Source organism: Gopherus flavomarginatus, chromosome 16 (genome assembly GCF_025201925.1).
Source record: "Gopherus flavomarginatus isolate rGopFla2 chromosome 16, rGopFla2.mat.asm, whole genome shotgun sequence".
NCBI classification, from domain to species: Eukaryota; Metazoa; Chordata; order Testudines; family Testudinidae; genus Gopherus; species Gopherus flavomarginatus.
Genome location: NC_066632.1, coordinates 2,370,393 through 2,383,356, shown reverse-complemented (window position 1 = coordinate 2,383,356; position 12,964 = coordinate 2,370,393). Strand labels below are relative to the sequence as shown.

The 12,964-nt window shown below is 52.5% G+C and overlaps 2 protein-coding genes across 4 annotated transcripts in view; one reads left to right on the top strand and one right to left on the bottom strand.

Moving 5' to 3' along the window:
- RFX1 (regulatory factor X1) overlaps positions 1–6,788 on the bottom strand; it is a 52,528-nt gene extending 45,740 nt beyond the window's left edge. For all 3 annotated transcript variants that reach the window (XM_050925604.1, XM_050925602.1, XM_050925603.1), the window contains exon 1: positions 6,516–6,788. The gene's annotated coding sequence lies outside the window, so the exon portion shown is untranslated. The remainder of the gene's footprint in view (positions 1–6,515) is intronic.
- A 3,016-nt stretch (positions 6,789–9,804) lies between these two features.
- RLN3 (relaxin 3) lies at positions 9,805–12,883 on the top strand. Its single transcript, XM_050925611.1, has 2 exons — positions 9,805–10,518; positions 12,151–12,883. Exons 1-2 carry the CDS (start codon positions 10,359–10,361, stop codon positions 12,417–12,419), a joined length of 429 nt encoding a protein of 142 aa, XP_050781568.1. The 5' UTR covers positions 9,805–10,358; the 3' UTR covers positions 12,420–12,883.
- The last annotated feature ends 81 nt before the right edge of the window (positions 12,884–12,964 follow it).

Below are 12,964 nucleotides of genomic sequence, written 5' to 3'. Positions count from 1 at the left end.
CGTAGCCTTTTATTTTGCTCAGCAGTAACGCAAGGAATCTACATGCCCATGTCTTGTAAGACATTGGCTCAAGCAGGTTAGTATAAGTAAAGCAGGCCCATGCCCCTTAGCACTGATAAAATGGCCTGACAGTTACCCTAGATTTGGGGAACTGGGAACAGCTTGCTCGAGAGAGAGAACTGGTTCATAATGATACCAGGCAACATTAAGAACCCCGAGCTGAGCCTGGACGTGAGAATTTTAGGATAGAATCGCTGGCAGATGTTTAACCACAAACTTGCTTTAGCAATAGGTGATGTCTACGATAATGAGCTAAAATACGTGAATATCTTAACCTACAGGATACGGGCACCCTGATATTCTGAGGGAAGGAAGCTGGACATGGACATGGAAGGCGGGGCATCTGAATAAATATTCACGACAGGGCCTAGGCCAAGCCCGCATGTAACGGGGGCTGGGTGTCCATCAATGACCCTTCAGCTTTTCATTGTTATCCACCACCACCCTTTGGGTGTGAGGGTTCTGGACCATCAGACGCATTGGGCATCCCAGGGGCAGGGCTGCTCCTTTGTCTCTCACCGCCAGGTCCCCAAGGAAGGATGTGAGTAGATACAAGTATCTGAGTGTCCACACTCACACACCCCTACTAGAGGATTGAGGTCTTTTCACCCAGCAGCACTACAGACTGCAGCCACAATCACAGCTGGGAGAGATGGCTTAGAGCAGGGGTTCTCAACCTTTGTCTTTCTGAGGTGTCCCCCTACCCACACATGCTATAAAAACTCCACAGCCCATCTGTGCCACAATAACTAGTTTTCTGCATAGAAAAGCCCGGGCCGGTGTTAGGGGGTAGCAAGCAGGGCAGTTGTCTGGGACCCCATGCTGCAGGGGCCCCTGCAAAGCTACATTGCTCAGGCTTCAGTTTCAGCCCTGGGTGGCAGGGCTCAGGACCCCCGGGCTTCAGCCCCATGCGGTGGGGCTTTGGCTTTGTACCCTGGGTCCCAGCAAGTCTAATGCTGGCCCTGCTTGGAGGACCCCCTGAAACCTGCTCGCGGCTCCCCAGGGGGCCCCAGGCTCCTGGCTGAGAACCACTGGCTTAGAGGTCTAAGCATCAGGTAGGAAAGAACTACTGCCTAGAGCCTCTGGAAGGAGGAGTTCTAGTTCTTAAAGCAGACCTTTGAGCTGGTTTTAGTCCCCGCTCTGAGAGGTATGTGTGACGCCTGGATTCTATGCCCATCTCTATGACCTTGAGCAAGCCATCCTCCGTGCCTCAGTTTCCCAATATGTAAAATGGGGATAAGGATAGTAATCTGGGGACAGAGAGGATTACCTAGTTAATAGCTGCAAATTTCACTGAAGATGTGAAGAGCTTCTCAGCCAATGAAAAGACCTCTCTTTTCTGACATTACTAAGTGTCCCCTATGGATCATTTGCAGCCACAGGCACATGCGGCTAGCCAGGCATTTCCCACATGCCAACAGCACTGCGATAGCCAGGATTGCTTTCTGGCAGGCAGGAAGGCCACAGTATGTGCAAAGCCGCAGTGCTCAGCTTAAGGCACAAGGCACAATCCACATTCCAAAGGTTTCTGTGCCCTTGGTCACTCCTTTAGGAACATGCCGAGCTTGGAAATAACCTGTCTGTTTTTAGATCCATTCCCCACCCCCAGAATGAATCACAGCAAACAAATATGGGGCCTGATTCTCCGAGATGCTGAAGGGCCTGCATTTCCACATGGGTGCGAGGCCCTTTCTGAGGCCCAGGCCTGGGGCAAGTTCCTGGCTCCAGCCACTTGCCAATTCTCCTAATGCTGCAGAGCAAGAGGGCCAATCTCTCAAATCAGGCACATAAAACCTTCTGAAAGGGCCTCTGGATTGCATTAACCTGTCCTCCTCCCTCCTCCCTCAGAGCAAAGGAACACTCAGGGCTATTGAATGCCCCAATCAGAGGAGACATCTCATAAGGCTGCTCCGATCTTTGGATGGTGCTTTTTTTAAAAGCACACAGTAGTCTAACAATGTGCTATGGAAGCTTCCTCTGCACAAGATGCTGAATGCAAATGGCAGACAGCTGGGAGACTCAGTGACCACGGGGAATGAGCAAGGTGTTGGGGGAACTGGCTGGTTCAGGAGTCACCTCTCGACTGCTGGTCCCAGTCTACACTGGTAATTTTGTAGCGACCAAATGTTGCCAGCACCTGGAGTTATTTTAGTGACCCATGTAAAATGAGTTTGGAAGTGGTCATGGGCCAATTCCTAGTGACCATCTTAGGGGCTTGTCCACATTCTCCTTCCTACTGGGTTGGGGTAACAGCACAGGAGAGGTGGCTTGTGCACGATAGACAGGATTGAATGTGTTTAAGCAATGATCCTGAATTGTGCTGCACCTCATGGTTTAATCTCATAGAATCACACAAATGTCGGGCTGGCAGGGATCTCAAGAGAGACATTAAATCCAGCCCCCTAGAGTATCCCTGACAGGTGTCTGTCTAACCTGTTCCTAAAGACTCCAATGATGGGGATTCTACCACCTGCCTTGGAAGCCTGTTCCTGTCCTCTGCTATCCTTACAGTTAGAAAGCTTTTCCTAACATCTATCCTAAACCTCCCGTGCTGCAAATGCAGCCAATTTCTTCTAGTCCTACCTTCAGTGGCCATAGAGAACAATTGATCACCATTCTCTTTATAACAACCCTGAACAGATCTGAAACTGCTATCAGGTCCCCCCTCCGTTGACCTTTCCAAGACTAAACATGTCCAGTTTTTTATTTTGTCCTGATAGGTCAGATTTTCTAAACCTTCCATCATTTTTGTTGCTCTCCTGTGGACTCTCTCCAGTTTGTCCTCATCTTTCTTAAAGTGTGACTCCGAGAACTGGATACAGAACTCCAGCTGAAGCCTCACCAGTGCCGTGCAGAGTGGGACAACTACCTCGTGTCTTATATATGACACTTGTGTTAATACACCCCAGAATTATAGTAAGAATATATATGATATTATATTAACCTTCTTTGCAACTGTATCACATTGTTGACTCATATTTCAACTTGTGATCCACTATAACCCCCGGACCATTTTCAGCTATATTACCACCTAGCCATTTATTCCGCATTTGATTTTTCCTTCCTAAGTGCAGGTCCTCTTTGTCCTTTTTAAAGACAGGTATTATGTTTGTCCTCCACTCCTCTGGGACCTTACCCATTCTCCATGATTATCGAAGATCACTGCTAATGGTTCCGAGATTGCTTCAGCTAGTTCTTTAAGCACCCCAGGATGAATTTCATCAGGCCCTGATGACTTGAATACTTCTGATTTATCTAAACATTCAGATCTACCCTGCAAGCCTGAACCAGGCTTCTACAGTATCTGGGGAGAACGCTGCTGTGAACAAATTCCCCTAGCATGTTAGGATTTACAATGGGACCTAGCTGACTGTCTTGGCTAATGGTTAAATGGGCCATACTTGCCTCTTACTCCAGAGTGGGTCCCTCCAAGGCTGGAGGAGGGGTACATGCACAAGGGAAGCTTGCCTTGTCATTGTTCTGCAGAGCGATCTCAATCCAACACCTTTCATCAGCATGAAATTCACCAAGGTTTGAAGGTTAAAAACTCTTACACAATGAGCTCAAATAACAATAACAATCTCATGTTCCTATAGAGCCTTTTCCTTCTAAAGAATCCCAGGGAGCATGTTACACATTGGCATTATCACTAAAATGCAGCCATCTCGGGGGGGGGGGGGGGGTGGCAGCTATTTAACAGCACACAGCCAGCATATGGTTTAGGACAGGAACTGAAGAAGAAACCCGTATCCAGCTGAAACTGCAGAAGCAAAATGGAATCACCTGAGTTGGAATTTGGCCAGGAACCTCAGGTTAACAGCCTGAGCCTTTTGATTAAATGTCATAGTTCATAATGTGTAGGACCCAGTCTGGAAGTGCTTTGTGTGGGTCTGTAAGCATACAAAGATGCTCGGGAAGACCTATGTCTGCTGCACAAAGTGGGGGGACCACACAGCAAAGACCCCACTGGCTGCCAACTGCTCGAGAACCTGAAGGTGAAATTGGTGAGGAAATAAAAGTGAAACTGACCAAATTCAGCCCTGGACCCAGCATAAATAATGAGACGTGAATCTGGTTTGTAAAATCTTTTCCTTTTATAAATTGAAGGTGTCAGGAGTAACACAGATAATGATAATTACTACTATTCTGTACTTCTCTAACACTGTCTATTGCAAACATTTATGAATTAAATTTCTTAATGCTTTTGGGAGGTGGGTATCATTATGTTCATCTTACAGAGAGGAAAACTGAGGCAGAGAGGTTAATGTGGTTTACCTGAAGTCAAAGAGGAAGCCTCTCATATAGCTAGAAATGGAATCCAGAACTCTTAACTGCCAGTCCTGTACTTTAATCACAAAACTACTCTTCCTTTCAAAGAAAGGCAGGAATACTTCTATAAAACATATGATCTTTAACCTGAGTGTTTCCCTTTATTTGTGTTAATTTTCGTGTTTAATGACACAAAGTGTCCACTCACACCAGCTCCACTGGCCCTTTAAATGACAGATTTGTCTCATCAAGGATCAAAGCAACAGACTATTCTGCCGAGCTTGTCTCTTATTCTCATGCACTTTGTTCTCCAGTTATATCCTGTGAACAGCATCCTCCCCTCCACATGCATGAGACAAAGTGCTGGAATCTCTTCACAAAACATGTGATTTCCTTAACGCTGGCTGGGGCCAGACTGATACAAAAGGGCATGGATGACAGGAACAAATTAAAACTCTCCAGGCTTTTGGAATGACAAATTTACAACCAAGATCCCTGATTAGAGGATGTAAGATGCTGAGCATGCTCAACTCCCTCTGGCTTCAAGAGATGTTGAGGGCACTCAGCACCTCACAAGGTTATATCCTATATCCCGACTTTTGCAACGTAAGAGCCTCCTCTTCCTTCTCACTCAACCTAAACTGAGCAATGTCCATACAACTCCTAGTAGCTATTCCCCACAAGCCTCATCTCTATGTATAACAACATCTCATTCCTCCCCATTTTACCTATCCCCTTGCAATTTATTTGTGAAATGCCCAGCAGGAGATCAAGGGAAAAGTCACACAAAGGACCCACAGTCCAAGATAAACGCAACATCATAATACAATTATGAAACAGTAATGCGAACCACAGGAAAATATATGGAAGGTGCAAATCTACCCCCTACTGAACATTTAAAGCCAGGGAATGGGTAATTTAGAGCCAGGGAGAAGACAATTTTCCTGGCGAATGGTCCCCATCCCTAATTTCCCTGAATTGCTCCAATTTTGTTGACAGGATTCAATTAACTGAGGACATGCATGGGTCTGGCAATTGTTTCCAGGGCCTGGGAAATGCGATCATGCTGTGTCTGATCTGTGGTATTTTGGTGCTATGTTGTCATCTCCCAGTGCCACAGTGTGACAACACAATGATACTTTGACACACTGTCACAATGACATTTTGCACACGCATGAGCAGCGGCAGTTTTGATGCCATTTTGACACAATACTGACGTGTCACCCACAGTGTGATGGCGTTTGAGACATCAGCGCGAGGCCTTGTGGAGTGATGACATTTCAAAGGCACTGTCACCGCCTCACCTTTTGACTCCACATGACGGCCATCGGGTTAAGACATGAAGTTTCAATGTATCATCATCACCTCTTGTGGCCCAGCGCTGCTCTGAGGCAAGACCCTCTTTTGCCAGGACGAGTTTGACATCATACAATGATATCATAACGCATCCTCTGTGCATGCGATGCTGATATTTTGACATCCTAGTATATTTGAGTACATCACCACCACAACACGGTGCAAAGCGGTTCTGATGCCACGCCTGGGCGTTTTGAAACCTGTGGCACTGGAACAAGGTCTTGACTTTTGAATGCATCCTCGTGCTGGGCCGACACGAGGCCCTATGCGACTGGATCCTCACGGCGTGGGGGTGATGCCGTTTGGAGGCCTCCCTGGCTGACCTGGCAGCGCCTCACAAGGACAAACACCAGCCGGGCAGGGCAGCGGGATCCCGGCAGCTGCGGTCGGGGCCGGGGCATTTTAACCCCTCGGGATGAAGCCCTGTGACGTCACAGCATGACGTCACTGCCCCTCACACTGCCGCGCGCTCTATGACATCACAGAGGGAGCCCCTCCCCCACTTTGTAAACCCACCTTAGTGTTGGGGGCAGGGGCTCCCCATGTCGGCCCCGCCCCCTCCCGTCCCCATTGGTGGCCCCCGCCGCCCCGCTTCTTCTCATTGGCCCGCCCGCCCACCAATCACCGGGGAGCGCTGTAAGCCCCGCCCACCGGGCCTGGGCCCTTCTTAATCCCGGGGCAACAGCCGGGCCCTCACTGGAGCGAGGGCGGCGCCTTCCTCTGGCGCGAGCAGCCTCGAGACTCCGAGTCACCGCCTGTACCCCCCCTCCTCTCAGGGGCGCCCCCCCCGCAGCCATTTTGTGTGGAGCGGGAATTAGAGTCGGACCCACCTGAACTGTCCCTCCCCGCGGCCCGCTGGCGGAGCCCCGCGGAGGCGGCTTCACTTCAGGATCCGACGCGCCGGGGTCGGGCGGAGCCGCCGGTCATCGGCCGCGGCGGTGCCGGATTTTTGGAGGGTATCGATTAGTCGGGGGGGGGAGGGGGTCCGCTCAGGCCGGTTGTTGTTGTTGTTGCCGGGTTTCCTGGTCGCCACGACTACCGTGGCTATGGCGCCCTCCGTGTTCCCTCACCGGGGCAACTGTTGCTACCCACCTCGGCTACGGGCGGGGCCGAAGGGGGACAGAGGGAGGCCCCGGGGCTGATTGGACGGAGCTGGCCGCTCCATTGGGCACTCTGGCTGTCAATCTGTACCCTGCTCGCTCTGGTTGGTTGCAGGCCGTGCTACTCATTTAACTCCCCGCTTCCTAGTCTGTTTTTAATTGGTCTGTTTCGCTTGGAGCATGTTTATTGGCTCCTCGTCACGTGTGTCCTCACGTTGATTGGGCACTTCCTCCGTCGGTCTCGGGGTGGGGCGGGGGGGGTGTTGAGGAGGCGGGTTGGGATTGGCCAGTCAGGGCGTTGGCGGGTTGCAATTGGTTACAGACGCCTTCAGTCAGTTGGAGAGGAAGCGTCAGTTGGGGACTGTAGAGCCGCGCCCCAGCGTGGGCGAAATGCGCATGCGGGCTGTGCCCTGTGGGATGATGGGAAATGTAGTTCTTGGCTAGCAGAGGCTAGGTGTTTCCCTGCCTGTCTCTGCTGTGGTTGGATGGCCACTGACCATCCCCTATCGCAAACCTCTGACGTCACTGCGCGGGGTGTGACATCACACTGTGCTTCAAAAACCCACAGTGATGCAATGCAATGCCTTGTGAGGCAGTGATGTCACTGATATGCAGATGACATCACTGAGTGCTCGGTGGCACTGCACAAGCATGCACCCGCCATAGAGCAGATCCCCAAAGCTGTGCCCACAGCATGCACGGGCTAAGTGAAATGCATTGACACAGGCTGCCCCTGATCACAAATCTGCAGGGGGTGCTCCTGGGACATTACATCCCGCACAGCACAAGTTGCAGGGAGGCAAGCTTCCCTATAGCTGCTCTCCACATGCCAGACTACACACCTGGCCAGGTGCACTCTTTTTTTTTTTCCTGACTACCTCTGATGCATAAAGAGGAAGGATGGTGCAGTGGCTAGGATGCTAGCTGAGGACGTGGGAGATCCAACTTCAATTTCCTGCTCTGCTACAGCCTCTCTGTGTGACCAAGGGCAATTTGCTGGGCCTCAGTTCCCCATCTGTAAAATGGGGTTAATCACACTCTCCTGGCTCACAGGGGTTTGGGGAAATCAGTGTGTTAAATGACTGTAAGGTGCTCAAATCCTATGGTGACAAAGGTCCCATCTGAGAATCTTAGGCAGATAATTGGCCTCTCCCCTTAGGATAGCCTATTTGATGGCCTGCTGGTCTTTCCTTGAATGGTCAGGAGTCAAACTGGAAAATAAGAAAAAAGGAAGGATGTTGTTATGGTAGCGCCCAGGAGCCCCACTCCATCATGCTGTGCGCTATACAAACAGAGACCGAAAAGAGGGTTCCTTCCCCCAAAAACGTGCTCTCTCACCCTCTCAAGACACCAGAACGTGATTCCACTCTCTGGTGCTCCTCGGTCTCCCTTTCTGGCGAGCTTTGAAATAGTTAGTGATGTTGATACTTTAAGAACCACGGTTAGGTTTCAAAGAGAACGCCCCATTGACACAGACACACTTCTCAAAGCCACAGGGCCAGATTCTGACTTGCCTGGCCCATGTGCAGTCATTAATACTGGTGGATGCTGTACTACTGTATTGACTTGAGAATGTCTGACACTTACTTTCCACCTGTATAAAGGACTAAATAAACAAATTCCGGACACTGGACAATCAAGTTCTCTGCAGCCATCCCTGTATCGTTTCCCTGCTAGGCTCTGTGCTGCTGCCCATCACCCTGACCGCCAGTGTCTGACCACATTCCAACGGTTTTTCTGTGCGATCATAACGTGAGAACTGAGATCTTGGCGCATGAGAGAGCAGCTTCCAGAAAGCATAAAGGGTGCGTGATCCACCGCAGTTCCTCACCTGGGAGTGGCAGGTCCTCTGTGCCGATGTGCTTTAGCCAGGCCCGGAGGGACCCCTCTCTTGTTATCTCACAGATTTTTGTTTCTGAGCCTGTGCAATCCCCTGCCTGTTAAATGAAACTGACAAAGAAGGAAACCTGTTTCTCAGATTCCCAAGATCCCTGAATTGATACTTTAGGCCTGGTATTCAGGTAAAAGTCTACATAGTTACCAGATACATGCAGCTTGGCTTGTGCTTTCCAAGGGTGGGGATAGCTCAGGGCATTGAAGCAGCAGGTGTGAAACTTCCTGTCATCACAGGTTCAAATCCCCCCCCAGGGACAGCTCCAGCCTTCAACTTAAATTAAAGTCACTTAAATCAGGAGTGACTCTGGTGCAGCTATGCTGGGGTGAGATCTGAATCAGTCTGCATGTCTCGTGGAACACGCCTTTAAAAACCCGACTAAGTGGATGCCTGAGAAGTGTTTGGGGAGGGGAAGCGTTTGCCCCAAAGCTGTCGCTGTGCGAAATACACATGAATCTGGGGGAAGTGGCACGTGTAGCTCTGTCTCCTTTATCTCCAGAGAAGAATAAGAAATGTCAAAGGAGACATGGTGGCACTGTTCCCCCCCCAGCACAGGGAGCGCCCCCCCCCCCGAGAGAGCATGGAGTGTGACTGAGTTTGGAAATATTAGTTATCAGCTGGCAGGGCAGGGGCTGCACAGTGCTCCAGCCGGGGTTATCTCTGCACCACAGGCTTGCATTTGCTGCACAGCGAGGAGGAAGGACATAATTGAAAGGAGATAAGCAAAGGTTACAGTTGCTCCTGCTGTCTGGGGTGATGCGAGAACGCCCTGTGCTGGGTGATGAGCTTGTGGGGGAAGTGCTGAAGGGATGAGATTGGAGAGCTGGGTGATGCGCCTGTGGCTGCGTGTGTTCCTGCACTGCTGCCTACAGTGCCCCCTCCTGGCAGAGGCTGGGGTTGGAATATCTGTGAGCACCTCACAACCGGCTTTCTTCCAGCTTTCCCTGTAAGGAATGGCCCGTCTGCCATCCACAAAGCCTAGGTCCCCATAACGACTCCAGGAATGGAGAGGGCAAGCAGACAGACAAGGCTCCTGGGTCTGTCCCCGGCTCTACTGATGACTGGCTGTGACAGATCAGGAGAATCCCAGACCTCTCTGTGCCTCAGTTTCCCCCCATGGTAAAGTGGGGCTAATGATCCTCACAAGGGGTGGGAGAATCTGGTCCAAGGGAGCGGGGCCCTCAGGAGCTTACGACCTTCCCGGCAGTGCTGCATGGGCAGCTCTGACCCCTGGCCTTGTTAGCTGTGGGAGTGAGGGAACGACAGAGGGGTCTGAATGGATGATCCATGCATGGATGGGGTGTGCGTTTGTGTGTATGTGTGTGTGAGAGAGAGAGGGAGCACACAGAGAGCTGGCGGGGGCCATCTCTGACTCGCCGCTGCTGTCTGTCCCTCCACCTTGCGGCACCGTGATAACCAGCAAAAGGTTATCAGCGTCTCGCTCCCTGGCACCCAGGGCTGATGTCCCCCGCGCCCCCGGAAAGGTCTCTGTGTGCCACTCGAGTGACTCGGCCAGCTAATTGGGGAGATAGCGCCAGAGCTGATGGCCAAAGGCCACCCTTTGTGCCGTGTCTCCGAGGGGTTCCTCAGCAGGGAGGGGGCGGGATGCTATAAAGGGTGCTGCTGTGGGGCTCAGGAGGCAGCTGTGAGCTCTTCTGGCCTCGGCGTCCCAAGCAGCCATGCAGAAGCTCCTCCTGGCCCTGGCTTTTGGGACGCTGCTCTCGGAGCTGAGGCTGGGAGCTGAGAGCCGGAACCCACCCTACGGCGTCAAGCTGTGTGGGAGGGAGTTTATCCGGGCTGTCATCTTCACCTGTGGCGGCTCCCGCTGGAGACGGGCAGGTGAGAAAGGGAGCTGGGGGGTGTGCATGGCTGCTGGGTACCCAATGGGAGGGGAGCGGGGTCTGCTGGTTGGAATGGGAGTGGGAGCTGAGAATCAGGACTCCTGGCTTCTATTCCTGGCTCTGGGAGAGAAGTAGGGTGCATGATGGGGGACAGCCTTGGGAGTCAGGACTCCTGGGTTCTACTCTTGGCTCTGCCACTGATTTGCAGCATGACTTCTTGTCAGCTCACTCCCCCACTCTGTGCCTCAGTTTTCCCACCTATAAAACAGGGATCAGTGTCCCTACCTTGCTTCCCTGGAGGTGGGGATTGTGAGGCACAGTCCAGGCGTGACTGAGTGTCTGCTTCCCCCAGCGCCGTCAGGGTAGGGATGTAGATCGCTGCTCAGTTCTTAGGAGCAGCACAGGGAGCCCGTGTTGCCCAGAAGAGCAGATCTAGGGTCCCCCTCCAGCAGATCCCAGAGCAGATTTGCTCCCATGACAAGTCAGAAGCCGACGGCAATTTTTTCCCCATGGAAATTTGCTGGCACTTCCTGCCTTATCACCCACCAGCTGGGGGGATCTGTGATGGGGTGTATGAACTCCTCGTGGCCGGGAACAGGTTAGCACATGGCATTGGCTCAGTCAGCCCTGCTCCGGTGTACCCACAGTGAGCGTCAGCGCTGGAGCTGATCCCCACTGCCTGCTCCTGGAAAGAAGCTGGGCTGAGGCCAGCGAGTGCCTAGAGGTCGCAACCTGCCAGTGTCTAGTCCTGACCTGGGGCTAGTGTTGGATTTGCTACCTGGGACTTGTCTGTTGTTCCTGCTGCAAGTGCCAAACTGAGCCCTATTCCCGGCTCGGCCACCAGCCCCGCTGGGGGACCTTGGGCATGTCCCTTCCCCTCACCATGCCTCAGTTTCCCCATCTGTAGAATGAGGCTTTGACCTGTTCAGAGAGCGAGACCTTCAGGGCCGGGACTGTCTTTCCCCTTGTGTCCGTGCAGCACCTGGCACAATGGGGACCCTACTCTTGGCTGGGAAGGAGCCAGGGTTCTGTGCAGCATTTGGTGTGTTGGGGGGGACCTGATCTCAGGGGTGGGGGGTGATCTGGTGCAGTGGAGACACTGACCTTGTTTGAGGGGAGGGTGTGTTGTTGGGGCGATGCCCACATGATGGGATGTGGGCCCCTGATCTCATTCAGGAGGGTGGTGTCTGTGAAGTGACTGGTGTAATGGGGAATGACGATCCTGGGGAGTGGGTGTCTGTGCCATGCTCGGCACAATAAGGCATCTAGGGTTTACTTTTCCGTACCTAACAATACTGTTTAGGGAGTGACCTATTGGCAGTGTCTCTTGGGTCTCTAGGAGAGAGACCAGGATAACGTCAGATGGGAGCACTGTGTGGCCACCTCTGCTGGCTGGAATCAGAACAGCTCGCCTGTGTGTCATAGGCCCTATACTGCTAACAGCAAGAGGGAGATTTTCCCTTCAATTCAAACGAAGAGGTCAGTGCTCTGGAGCAGGAGGAACTGAGTTCTAGTCTTGCTGTCGACAGGAAGTTGTGACCTTTCTGGGCCAGGTACCTGGGTCTTCCTCTTCTGTTCTCTATGCATTAACCCCTTCCCTCCCACTTCCCTGTCTCCTCCTCTGCTGCAGGTGATCTCGATATCCTGAGTGGCCCCCCTGCAGGGGAAGACTCCTCAGAAACCGCCTCCAGCGAGTGGGATGCCAGCCACCTGCCTGGGATGCTGCCCCACCAAGATCTCTCCCCCGACTACCACGAGATGTGGAGAGGCAAACCGGGCCGCGGCCTCGCCGAGGAGAGCTGGCCTCTGGAGCGCGCCGTCCGGGACATCATGGCGGGGCTGAGCACCTCGTGCTGCAAGTGGGGTTGCAGCAAAAGCGAGATCAGCTCCCTGTGCTAGAGGCAGGGGGTTGGGGCAAGGGGGGGGCAGGGCAGGATTCGGCACAGGGCACTGCATGTTGGTACCAGGCCTTCAGCTGGCGTCAGGGCAGCTCTGATTGGCACCAGCACTGGGATCTGGCCCTGGGATCACGGCTGCATGTAGAAACCCACCATTAAGAGCTCTGCAGTTGCTCAGCTCACTGGGAGCTCTGCCCGAGTGAGGACTGCATGGACCAGACTGTGGAAATGTATGTGACTTCAGACAGGGGTAATGTAATGCTGGGGGTGGCCCCTGGGGAGGGGGCAGTGGTGGCCTCCAGGGTCCTGGGGCATATGGAGATTGGAGGCTGAGTTTCAGTTTGGACACGAATAAGGAACCAGATGACAAATCTCGCCTCCACCCTTCCCCTCCAGTTGTGGTGTCACCCCCACATTGCCGCTTCGTGCGCTTGTATTCACGGTTAAATAAAAGATCAAAAGAAACGAACGGTGTGAGAGGGAGTCGGGGATCAGGGACACACGCTGGAAAATCAGGGGCTGGACCTTCCCCAGAGCGCCTCCTGC